Raw genomic sequence first — 12360 nt, forward strand, 5'->3', positions numbered from 1 at the left:
GGCAGCATGTCTGTTTACGCCTCCATCTTGGCCAGAAGTCTCTCATTTTATTTTTTAAGGGGTCTTTGGGAAAGCTTTTTCAGTTTGGTGTAAATTGTGACTCACAAGAATCACAGAAAGGGAAAGAGGTATCAATCAATGTGCTCCATCTGAGCAAATGCACTATGTTTGAATACAGTGTTCTCTCTCTCCGTCATTAGAAGGGCTAGTGTTCCAAATTCCCTGCCCAGCCCTGACTGGTGTGGCTTAGTGGGTTGGGAGTTGCCCCGCAAACCAAAAGGTCACCCATTGGATTCCTGGTCAGGGCGCATGCCTGGGTCGCAGGCCAGGTCCCCAGTTGGGGGCGTGCGAGAGGCAACTCATAGATGTTTCTCACCCTCTCTTCCTTCCTCCCTTCCCCGCTCTCTAAAAGAAATAAAATCTTAAAAACAAAAACAAATAAGTGAACAAAAAAGAACCCTGCCATTGGTGGTTGAGGGATTCAAGGCCTTTTATTCATTTAGCAAATATTTCTTGAACTCTTACTACCAAAAACTATGCTGGCAACCTGGAAAAAATGAGTTGAGAGAACCAAGCTTTTGAATGAACCTTTGCAAAATCCTTATATTTTTCACATTCACTTACAATAAATTAATAAATTTGGGATATAAAAGACTGACAACAGTATTATTGTTATTGCATCTTTTACATACTAGGAACTTCAGGATCCCACAGTTTCAAACATGTTTGTGATTTTCTTATGGATGATATGCATAATACTAGGTTCTTTCTCCCATTTCTCCATCCCAGTTTTTGTTTTCTTCTGAAATACACTACTTAAATATTTAGGATGGAAAAGGCTTTGGGTAACATTTAATACAGTTGGTATAACTGAGTTGGTCATTTTCAAGTTCTGATTATAATTCACAGGGTCATGGGTATTATCATTCCTTACACAGTTAGGTGGTGCCCTGGTACAAGCTCCCAGCACCCTTGCGCATATCTCTCCCTCCCTCCTGACCATATAGCTCTAAGACTTGAATTTACATACCTTAACTTCTTTCTCTTCTCTGTATTCTACCCTAACCCCGTTTTCCTAAATGCATGTGAAACACTTCGGTTAGTCTGGACCCCAATCACTTTATTTCAGGAAAAAGTGTTCAATAAACCACGAATAATAAGTTTTTTTTTATAAGGGTAACTTAGAAAGAAAAGGGTTACTGGACAAGCACTCCCTACCTTATATACAAAAGCTACTCAGTTTGTTCTAGAATATCCTGGAGATCAAAATGGATCTTGAGACAAGGAGCCAGGATTCTTCCACTCTCTGGAATTAAAGTCAAATGTCAGTCCCTGTCAACAAAGCCTATTGAGCACAAATTGGGTACAAAGGCTAGACTCAAAGATTCAGTTAGCATTGGCATATCCCAGGCCCCTACCATGTTCCAAGCATTGTTCATAGGAAAATAAATTCATCAGCATCCACAGGGAGTTTACTCCATAAGATGAGAGAGAGGGCAGTGTAGAAGATATCAGTGCTGTATGTTAAGGCCGCGTTAGAGCTGTGTACTGTGCAAACACTCAGGAAGGGACCTCCAGCCTAGGAAAATCACACAGATTTCCTGACTCCAACTCCAAACGTGAGCATAGGACAACTGCGCAGGGTAAGGGCATCCTGTCCTTGGAAGCCTTTAACTCTGGTTGCCATTAATCATGTTATTGGTTGTTACCGTCTTTGTCCACTAGAATGTAAACTCCCAGCACAGGAACTGAACTTTATTCCCTTTGTCTTGGCCATTAGCTGCCTTCTCGTTACTGGTTGGCACGTTTGGCACTTACTTAATAGGCATTGTAATAAATACCTGATTGGATGGATAAACGTGCGAGTAAGTGGGTCAGACATTCAGCCTGGCTGTAAGGAGAAATTAATGAAATTGACATCACGAGTAATAATGGGAGCGTAAACCACTTGACAGTTAACAGAAAAGAAAGATTTAGGCGAAGGTGGCAGGAGGGAGGTTTATAAAGATGTATCCGACAAGTTCTCTGACTTGCTGGGCAGAGGACTAGGGCGACGAGAATTAAGTAGGAAGGTTCCATACGTGCAAAGAGATTTGGGGCTTTTTAAAACTACATTTCTTTTGTAAATTACTTACCTGTCGAATTATTTTGGGAACTCAGAATGGCTCTCGCTTAAAGATAGTGGTTTCTGAGTTCATTCTACGTCTTTGACACTCCCTGAGGGACAAAGCGACCGAAAGGACAACTTTTCTCAAACGCCGGGAAGGAAAGGGTGTGAAAATGCCAGATATGATCATTACCTGGACCAGGCTGGTTTCCCCGGAAAGCTAATTCCCATCCGCCCTGCCTCTACTGCCCCACAGCCATCCCCGGGCGCTGAGAGGGTCACGTGGTATTTCTCTCGTGTTCTGATTGGCTGCGTAGGGGGGGCGTCTGCGGACTCACGGGTCTCTTGTGTTCTGATTGGCTGCCAGTAAAGGGGCAGGTGGCCTGGTTGGCTCTGCATGGCGGAGGACCGGGGACTCGCGCGCCGTGCCAGGAGCGGACGCCGACAGGTGAGTGGCGCCCTTTCTCCGCCGCTGGGCATGATCACCCCTGCACACGGCTGCGGAGGAGAGACGGGGTCGAGGGCCGCCCACCGCGAAAGCAGCCCCGGCCCTGCTGCTCACCTCCGCCTGCCTGGCCTGGGCGGACGCTGGGCCGCAGGTCGGAAGTTGCTCCGGAAAAAGCGCAGGCCCCACGGGATGATGTGTGGCTTTCAATCGCTCCCCAAGGTTGTCTTCTTGGGACTTCGTTTTTCCTTGCTTATGTCCTTTGGGGTTAATGTGAAACTGAGCAGTTTGTCCATGTTTTAAAAGTAGAACTTAATTGAAATTACCGGTTTATAGAGGGGCCCGTATTAATTATGAAAGTTATGCATATTACAGAAGTGGATTGCACGCCTCAAAAATGTCTAATAAATATGAAGTATCTCATTGCGTTTTAACACACATTCAGGAGCAGCATTATTATGTGTAGGGCACAGGCCTGAGGACTGGACTCTGGAGCCAAGCTGTTGGGTTTGAATGCCCTTTATTAGGCGAGCGACTTTGGACAGGTTATTTTACCTGTTATTTTTTTCTGTTTTTCATGTTTAAAATCGATTGTTGTATATCTGAATACTCTGTGATTTATGATATTAACTCATTTCATCTTCACAATCACAACCAAATGTAGTGTCCCCATTTTTTCCTGATGCTCAGACGGAGGCAGAGAGAGGTGCAGTGACTTTTTCAAGTCACAACAAAAAAAAAAGTGACCAGAAATTAAGCCCAGGCAACCCTCACTTTCAGCCACTGCATGCAGCTGCCTCATGAACTTGGTTTGTTCATTCAGTTTCAGCTGACAAACACTGATTTCATTCCTCTGTGGACCAAGCTCTTTGCCGGGTACCGGGATAAAGCAGAAGAGCATTCACACCCTGCCTCCCCAGCGCTGGCAGTCTTGTGCGGGTTGTTCATAGCTGGGCTGCAGGGTCGGAATCCTGCAAAAATCTTTTGCAAAATGAGTTCTCCGATGAGTCCGTGATCCCGAGGTATGAAGGAACGTTTTAGCAGAAGAGCTAGTGTTAGCATAACACCTGACACATTGTGCGAGCTTACAATAAAGCCAAGAAACGGCTGGTTGAATGAATGGCAAACTGGGAGGAGTATAGTGAGTGCTACAGTAGGCCCGAGAGCAGGGTGCTGTGGAGGAGCACACACCAAGGTCTCCTGCCTAGGAATGCTTCCTAGATTCATGATGTCAGCCAGGTGCAGGGTAGGGAAGCAATTCATTGGAACAACGTGACCAGTTATGTGCGCTCATGGAGCGTGGGACAGAAATAATACATGAGCAGCAGCAGTTAATGACAGTGGCACAGAGGAGCCGTCCATGAGAGCCTGTGGTGGAGACAGGAGTCTTACTCCATTCATGAAGGTCTGGGAGGTTTCCCTGAGAAAGTGACACTCACTAGGAGTTTGGGGCGTGGGGACTAGCCCTCAGTCTCCAAAGCCCCTGTGGTGGGAAGAGGTGAAACACCAGGGACTGAAAGGAAGCAGAGCAGATATGGCTGGGTAAGGGGTGGGGGTGGGGTGGGGGGGGTGTAGCAAAGAAGCCTTGTAGGCCATGGAGAGGCATTTTTATTTTATGTTTTTATCCTAAAGTGCCATTGAAAAGTTTATTGCAGGGAAATGACAGCACCACTTTTCAAGGAGAAGCCCAAGTGGATTAACCGAAGCTCCAGACAAGGATAGGGTTTCCGGGGGAAAGCTAACGTAAGAAGAGGACAGAGGGTCTAGAACCAGTCGCTGAAGATGAGCCTGCAAAGGAGATAGGTGAAAGGAGGCCGGATGTGTAAGGAAGGAAGGGGGAGAACTGAGAGAGTGGGACGTCCTCAAAGTCAAGTGAGGCTGTATCACAGGGAAAGTGGTCAGCTGTGCTGAGAGCCGCAGAGGTCAAGGGACAGGAGCTAGAGCTGCTCATTGGCTCTCATCACATGGAAGTTGTCTTTAGTGGGAGCTCTGTAACGTAGGAGCCCAGGAAATGGAGAGAAAGAAAGATCTGCAAGAATTAACGGAGGGGAAGAGGAAAACAGGGTTTTTGTTGGAGCCTCAGCGAGAGGAAAAGCCACTGCGGTGAGAGTGGGAGCCTCAGAGTGGAGGACGCAGCTGGAGGAGTGAGTATGTGAGAAGCGTGCTAGGGATCTCGGCGCGTAGGTTGGGATCGGCACTGGAGCCGGGATTACCCTGGGTAGGAAAGGTGTAAGTGCAAGGAAGGGGAGGTAGCAGAAGGTTTGTGTTTGGTGTGGAGTTGCTCTCCTTTCTTTGTAAAAGTGAGGGGCAAAGGCACTGATTAAGAGCGAAGGAGGGAATGGTGTTGGGGGGAAACTGGCGGTCCGACCTGAGAAGGTTTGACATATTTAGTCGGGCATGTGCAAGAATGAGTTGACCAGAGATCGATTTAGAATGGTCTGGCAAGGCCGGAAATTAGCCTCCTGGCTCATTCTGATAACTGCAAAATAGTAGGGAAGCGAGGATGGAAGCTGGCTGGAAACAGAAGCTACATTTAATGTATAATGAAGGAGGCATCACAAATCACGGGGAAGGAAAGCATTGGTCAGAAATGGTGCTTGGAGATAAACTATTGATACAATCTATTTTGATTCTTAGCTCATAATCAGAAATTTCTCAAATGAAGGAAAGGAACTAGACTTCAAAATTCAAACAGAAATATAGAGGGAAATATGAACTTTGATCTTCTGGTGCTTAAAAGCAATAGGAATTATAAAGGGAAACTGCCCTGTCCCTTTGACCACGTAAAATTAACCACTCTGTACTGACTCATGCTATACTGTATATGAACCTTGAAGAGATTACGCTAAGTGAAATAAGCCAGACCCAACAGGACAAATATATGATTCCACTCATATGAAGTACCATGAACAGGTAAATTCATAGAGATGGGAAATAGTATAGAGATAACCAGGGGCTGAGAGGAGAAAGGAGTGTGAAATTATTGTTTAATCGGTACAGAGTTTGTGCTTGGGATGATGAGAAAGTTCTGGAAATAGTAGTGGTGGTTGTACAACACTGTGAGTTTACTTAATGCCACCAATAAAAAAAGGCAAAAGGCAGGGATAGTTAATTCACAAAAAAAAATACAGATGGTCAAAATGATTTATGAAGAAAAGCTCAGCCGCACTAATGATAAATTAAAATGAAGTTAAATTCGTGTTGTATTCATTTTCACACATCAAAATTGTAACTGATGAGAGAATCATTCATACTGCTTGTGAGAATGTCATTTGAAGTAGTTTTTCTGGGTAGTAAATTAACAACTTAACTTCACACACCTCCTCTCCAGTAATTCTTCTCCTGAGAATTCATCCTAAAGGAAGAAGTATGAAATGTGGACAGATATTTAGGATATAGCAAAAATTAAAAATAGCTCAAGTGCTCAATACTAGGAAATAAATTACAAAATTATAGTCTATCCATCCCATATATCATACACTCATATTAAACCTTTAGAGTGTTTTTGATGCCAAGGTTAGATAACAGTGGATAAAATAAAAGAATAAATGATATGAACAGGGGTAGGCAGAAGTAGGTTTACAATGGTGAGTACACGAAACAATTTATTCTTACATAATTATCTATTAACTATTATATTAATACAACTGTAAGCCTCCTTTTGCCCACCCCAGTATAATGTGTGCTGATTGCAGAGGAGCTACATTTGGACTTTGCACTTTTGTAGTCAGCTGTGTTATGTCATCAGAGAGAGTGAGGCAGAGTGAGACAGGCAGCTTTAATTGTTCAGACAACTCATCCTGAATGCGTAATAGTTCACCCTGGAGTAAGCAGGGAATGGGAGACAGCCTGCTTTTCCCTTTGCCTCACTGGGCAAGAGCGTCATGCCATGGCCAATGTGGGTCTAATATTTAATGATCTGTCCTTTTTTTTATAACATAACCTCCAGAGTAAGCCAACAACTTCATCAGGTGCTTAGTCAAACACTGGGATCAGTGCCAGCCCTGGAGGAACTCCTGGCTGCACTGGACTTACCAGAAGATGGCATGTTGGTATCCAGTGTGGTGCCTGCTTAAGAGATTTTTCCAGGAAGATTATGAGTTTTTGCAATTTTCATCTCATAGGCTGAGTTTAGACTCTAATGCTCATGTAGAAGGCAGATTTACGTATTTAAAAATTAAAATAAAGGGGGTAAGACGCATAGAAAAAAACGCCTTATATGTCAAAATGTGAACAGTTGTCTGTAGGTGATGAGATTATGAACATTTTCCATTTCCTTCTGTTTTTCAGAACTTGGCAGATTATCTATAGTGAGACTGTTACTTGTATAAGCAGTTATTTTGCTTGTAAAAGCATTTAAAATACAGTTTCCATAATTTTCAGTTATTCTATGAAATAATATACTTCTGTCTAAAATACAATTTAAAGTCATATGACTACACGAATTTTAGCTCCAGGCGCTTCCTAGTAATGGCTGCCATTTATTGAGTCCTTACTATGTGCCAGGCTCTGCACAAAAATACCTGACATGCATTTTAACCCTTGCAATATTTCTATAAAGTTTACCTGCCATTCTATTTTACAGGCAAGTGCTATTGTTATAATTAATACTTACTAAACATTTACTGTGAGGCTCTGTTCTAATGACTGCTTGTTTACTTGTTTAGTCTGAGGCTCAGTGACTTTCCCAAGGTAACCCCGTTAGTTAGAGCTGGGACTGGGCGTGGGCAGTTGGGCTGCAAAGCCCGCACTCCCTCCCGCATGTGGTATGGACGTGAGGCCGGAGCTTGTGGCGTCTCACACTGGTGGGGTGAGGGGCTCCAGCCTCTCTGTCCCCCTGCCCTTCCTCATTATGCAGGTCTCCTTCCTGTGAAAACCCGTCATCGTCTTAGAAATTTTTAAAAATACTTTATATCTGGGCTATTAAGAGAGTTAGTTGAAGGAAACTGCTTTTAGGAATTATCTCAAGAAAACTGGCTGAACCACCAGAAGTAAAACAGAAGCCATGCCTACAATTGTTTTGGCGCTCATAGGCACTCACTGAGCTAGTTTACCAAAAGTAAACCACAATGAGAACATTGTTACTTGTTATTTTTCCTTACAGAGGAATCATGTATATGGATTTGTTAGGACAGGCTTGAAAGTAGAGTCCTTGGCATACATGGCAAGGGCATTATTAAGGGCAGGGATTGGAAATGGCTTTTTACAGTTTTTCTTCAAACCTATGAATAATAAGGGAAGGCCGCTAACTAGCCAGATAGTTCAGTACTACACTTTTGTCATAGAGCCAAGACACTTACCTCTCAGGTACTGAAAGTTGAAATAAACTGTGCATGTTTTCATTACCAGAAATACAAGAAAATAGTGCCAAAGGCTACAGTGCATCAGGCACAGTGTAGCCCTCTCTAGGTACTTAAAGCTGTGGCATGGGGACAGCTGGTTAGACTGTCCTAAATGTATGGTCCCCATTCCAGGGCTGACGTGCATTCCCATGGTTCTACCAGGGCAGTCACACAGCATCTCTCCTTGGACTTGGCTAAAACTTATTTTCATTCTGGATTTATAAAAAGGATTTTCACCTAATAGAACAAGCATATATTCATTAACTCATTTAAAATAAATTAACTGCCCTGGCTGGTATGGCTCAGGGGCTTGAGTGCCAACCTGCAAACCAAAAAGGTCACCAGTTCAATTCCCAGTCAGGACATGTACCTGGGTTGCAAGCTAGGTCCCAGGTGGGGGTGTGCAAGAGGCAACCGATTGTCTCTCTCCCTCTCTTTCTCCCTCCCTTCCCCTCTCTCTAAAAATAAATAAATAGAATCTTTTAGAAAATTAATTAATTCACTTATTTTGGGTAATAATTATTCAGCAAAAATATTTACTCTGAAATATAAAATTAGAAATGACCTCCCCCTTCATAATAAGTATTTGCTTCAGCTAAACATCACCTTAAAAAGGTAAAAATGTTTTTTAAAAAAACCTGTATGTGTATGTAAGAAAGTAATCTATGTTGCCTAAAGAGAAAGATACATGAGTTGGAGGAGAAGGAATTTGTGTCAAAATAGCATCTGCGGTCTATGACTCTTGGGACTTTTTCTGGTCTTGCTTCTGATCTGTAAACTAGAAATAACCACTTCACAAGCTGCAAAGCTCAAACAGACAATGTATTTATAAAATACAAGATGCTTAAGTGAAGAAGTGTATTTTACTGCAGAGGATGTATTTAGTATTTCACATGAGCAGTTTTCCTAATTTAAATCCATGTTATTTCCATGCTTACTACTTACGGGTCAGGTTTGTGTTCTACAGGTCAGTACCCTTTATGTTAAAACCTGTGCTTTCTTTTCTTCCAGGCGCCCTGAGTACATTCTGAGTCCCAGGATTGGTGGGGATTAGCCAGTGGACTGCAGGAATGTTGTGGCAGTTGCTGGTGAGATCCCAGCCTTGCAGGCTGTGTTCTTTCAGAAAGACGCCATCAGCTCCCAAATACAGACCTTTTTTAGCATGTTTCGCCTATACAACTAATAATCGGTCCAACAAAGAAAATAAAAGAACAGTAGAAAAGCTCTATAAATTTTCAGTTGACATCAGGAAAATTCGCAGATTAAAAGGATGGGTACTTTTGGAGGATGAAACCTATGTTGAAGAAATTACAAATATTTTACAGCAATTAGGTGCCGGTGAGACCGCTATAGCCAGTATTTTGGAACGCTGCCCGGAAGCAATTGTCTGCAGTCCAGCCGCCGTTAACATCCAGAAAGAACTCTGGCAGTCGGTCTGCAAAAGCGAGGAAGAGTTAGTCAAGTTAATAGAACAGTTTCCAGAATCTTTCTTTACCGTTAAAGACCAGGAAAACCGGAAACGGAACGTTCAGTTCTTTCAAGAGTTGGGACTCAAAAATGTGGTCATTAGCAGATTTTTGACAACCGCATCTAGTATTTTTCATAATCCTGTTGAGAAAAATGAGCAAATGATAAGGATTCTCCAAGAGAGTTATCTAAATTTAGGCGGCTCCGAGGCCAACATGAAAGTTTGGCTGCTAAAGTTGTTAAGCCAAAACCCATTTATTTTGTTAGATTCTTCTGCAGCTGTAAAGGAAACACTAGAATTTCTCCAGGAGCAAGGTTTCACAAACTTTGAAATTCTCCAACTTCTGTCCAAACTGAAAGGGTTTCTTTTTCAACTTGGCCCAAGAAGTATACAGAACAGTATTTCCTTCTCTAAAAATGCTTTTAAATGCACAGATCACGGCCTGAAGCAATTAGTTTTGAAATGTCCTGCCCTTTTATATTATTCTGTTCCTGTTCTGGAAGAGAGAATTCAGGTATTATTGAAAGAGGGAATTTCCATAGCTCAGATAAGAGAGACGCCAATGGTTCTTGAATTAACACCACAGATAGTACAGTACAGGATAAGGAAACTGAATTCCTTAGGCTACAGAATAAAGGATGGACATCTAGCAAATCTAAATGGAACAAAAAAAGAATTTGAGGCAAACTTTGGTAAAATTCAGGCCAAAAAAGGCAGACCATTATTTAACCCTGTGGCACCATTAAATGTTGATGAGTAACTTGCTGACTGATATTGCTTCCTTCTGGCAGTGCAGAGAGAAACTGAGTAGCAAAATCACATGATTCAGGCAGTTTTGTAGGCACCAATAATATTAAGAAACTACTGGCTTCTGAGTTCTGTGTAAATTACCCAGAAGTAAATAATCTCCAACTCTGGCCATATGCGCATGCGTCTGTGTGTGTGTGTGAGTGTGTGAGAGAGAGAGAAATTAATCCTCATCGAGGATCTGTTTATTGATTTTAGAGAGAACGGAAGGGAGAGAGAAACATTGATCGGTTGCCTCCCATAACCTGACCAGGAATTGAACCTACAACCTAAATAAGTATGTCTCCTGATCAGGCACTGAACCTGCAAACCTGGCATACAGGACAATGTTCCAACCAACTGAACCACCCAGCCAGGGCTCATTTGCTATATTTTAAAATATGAATTGCATTTATTTAAATAAAGTTGGTAATTTGATCTTAAGCAATTTTTTAAAAAATCCTATACTATATTAAATGACACATCATTGTGATATTTTATAAGTGAGTCATTTCTAAGAAACTGATGAGTGTACTCCTTTAATTCCAGATATGGATATATTTTTAAAATTTATATAGCACATTTCAATCCAGCTTCTGTCTCACCACCAGCTCTGAAACATTACTGCTGTGGTCTGAATTCTGTAGCTTAGTGTTAAGTGAAACATCAGCAAACTTCTAGTACATTTTTTAGAGAAAGCTGATTTTATCTCCTGGCTGGAATAAATATCTTTCAGAATCATCTATGACTCATCCAAAAAGAACAATTAGAGCTTACGTATATGGTCAGCTTGTTTAAAGTTGACCATTTTTCTCTCTCATGAAATGCTTTGAAGTGCATTCATTACTTTCCCCATTTTTGCAGATGAGGAAACAAGCTTAGGCCACTCAGCTGCCAAATGACAGAGCCCAGATTTACTATGATCTGACTTCTTTGCAAACTTTGTGAATAGAAAAGGATTGCCTATGAGTTGGCATAAGAAAAGTCACCCTACCTGACCTGCCAAAGGAGTACCAACAAATTTTAGAGAATTTTATGAAAACTTCTCTGTAAAATTCCTTTAATTTGAAATGACCTTATTTATAAACAATTGGAAGTAAATGGGGCATTTTTTAAAAACTTTTCTGAAAATCCAGGTCTGCCTTTAAAAGGGAAAATGTACGATGGTTTTAGTAGCATTTCAAATTTCTATTTCTAAATCTTGTTCCAAGATAAACATCAGCCACTTAAAGACTGGCCCACCTCCAGCTGTGGAGTTTGAACTTTGTGACTAATACACAGCCAAACAATTGACATCCAAACGTCTGTGTACTATGTGTGCATGGCCTTTGAAGGAAAAAATTATGAAAAATGTAGGCCGTGTCTTCATTCAGCAAATGCAAGGGGCCCTCACTATCCAAATCTGGCCAGTTCCTTGAATGAGTGAAAGAAATCACTATGCGGTACCAGCTAAGTGCCAGGCACACTGCTTTGCAACCCTGAGTTTGGTACCATTGTTTACTGTTCTACAGATGAGGAGACTCAGGCACAGAGAGGATGAGTTACTTACCCGGAGTCACATGGGCACGTTTGTTCGAGAAAAAGAATGGCAGTCAGTACAGGGGAGCAGGAGAGCGGGGCAAGGTAAGGTGAGCGTCACGGCCGTGTAAGGAGCAGCCTCGTTCTAAGTGACAGGAAGCCCTTGGAGGAACTTTATGCTTGTTGTCCTGACATAATTACCAAGGGTGCAGTCTGTCAGCTGTCTCCGTTTGAAATACATTATACATTACATGGTCACCTTTCAGGTGTCAGTTCTGGCATGTGTACTAAATATCTGCGGAGGGATGTCAGAGGCAAGTGGTGGAGGCTGCAGTTGTGGGAAGTCCCGACTGGAGAGAGCGATCAAGCTGGGACTCTCGAGCTTACCCATTCTGGAAAGGGCTCATCAGGGGAAGACGTCTGCCAAGAAAAGAGGGCATGCTCAGTAATAAGAGCCATGGAGATGCCAACAAGACAGCCAAGTGACTGATGGATTGGGCAAGCAGGAAATCATTAGTTGGTCCTATCAGGAGCAATTCTGGTGGACTGAGAAAGGTGAGGTAACCTGAGTAGGTTGAGAGAATAGATGGGAAGGAGGAAGAAACTATAGTGTTTCAAGACATTTTGCTGTGAAATTTTTCTTTAAAGGAAGCCAATACTGAGACATGTTTGCATGCTGATGGGTATGACCCAA

General features: G+C 42.4%; 1 protein-coding gene across 1 annotated transcript; it reads left to right on the forward strand.

The window, feature by feature from the left end:
- Positions 1 to 2473: 2473 nt before the first annotated feature.
- On the forward strand, positions 2474 to 10542 carry MTERF2 (mitochondrial transcription termination factor 2). Its single transcript, XM_090275343.1, has 2 exons — positions 2474 to 2555; positions 8906 to 10542. The coding sequence occupies exon 2, from the start codon at positions 8965 to 8967 to the stop codon at positions 10120 to 10122; it is 1158 nt and encodes a 385-aa protein (XP_090131469.1). The 5' UTR covers positions 2474 to 2555; positions 8906 to 8964; the 3' UTR covers positions 10123 to 10542.
- The last annotated feature ends 1818 nt before the right edge of the window (positions 10543 to 12360 follow it).

This window comes from Furipterus horrens, unplaced genomic scaffold (assembly GCF_987537825.1).
Source record: "Furipterus horrens unplaced genomic scaffold, mFurHor1.1.pri manual_scaffold_4, whole genome shotgun sequence".
In the NCBI taxonomy this organism is placed as follows: Eukaryota; Metazoa; Chordata; class Mammalia; order Chiroptera; family Furipteridae; genus Furipterus; species Furipterus horrens.

What these genes read in the sequence shown, in the direction of transcription:
- MTERF2 (XM_090275343.1), top strand. Translation starts at nt 8,965, where the DNA reads ATGTTGTGGCAGTTGCTGGTGAGATCCCAGCCTTGCAGGCTGTGTTCT.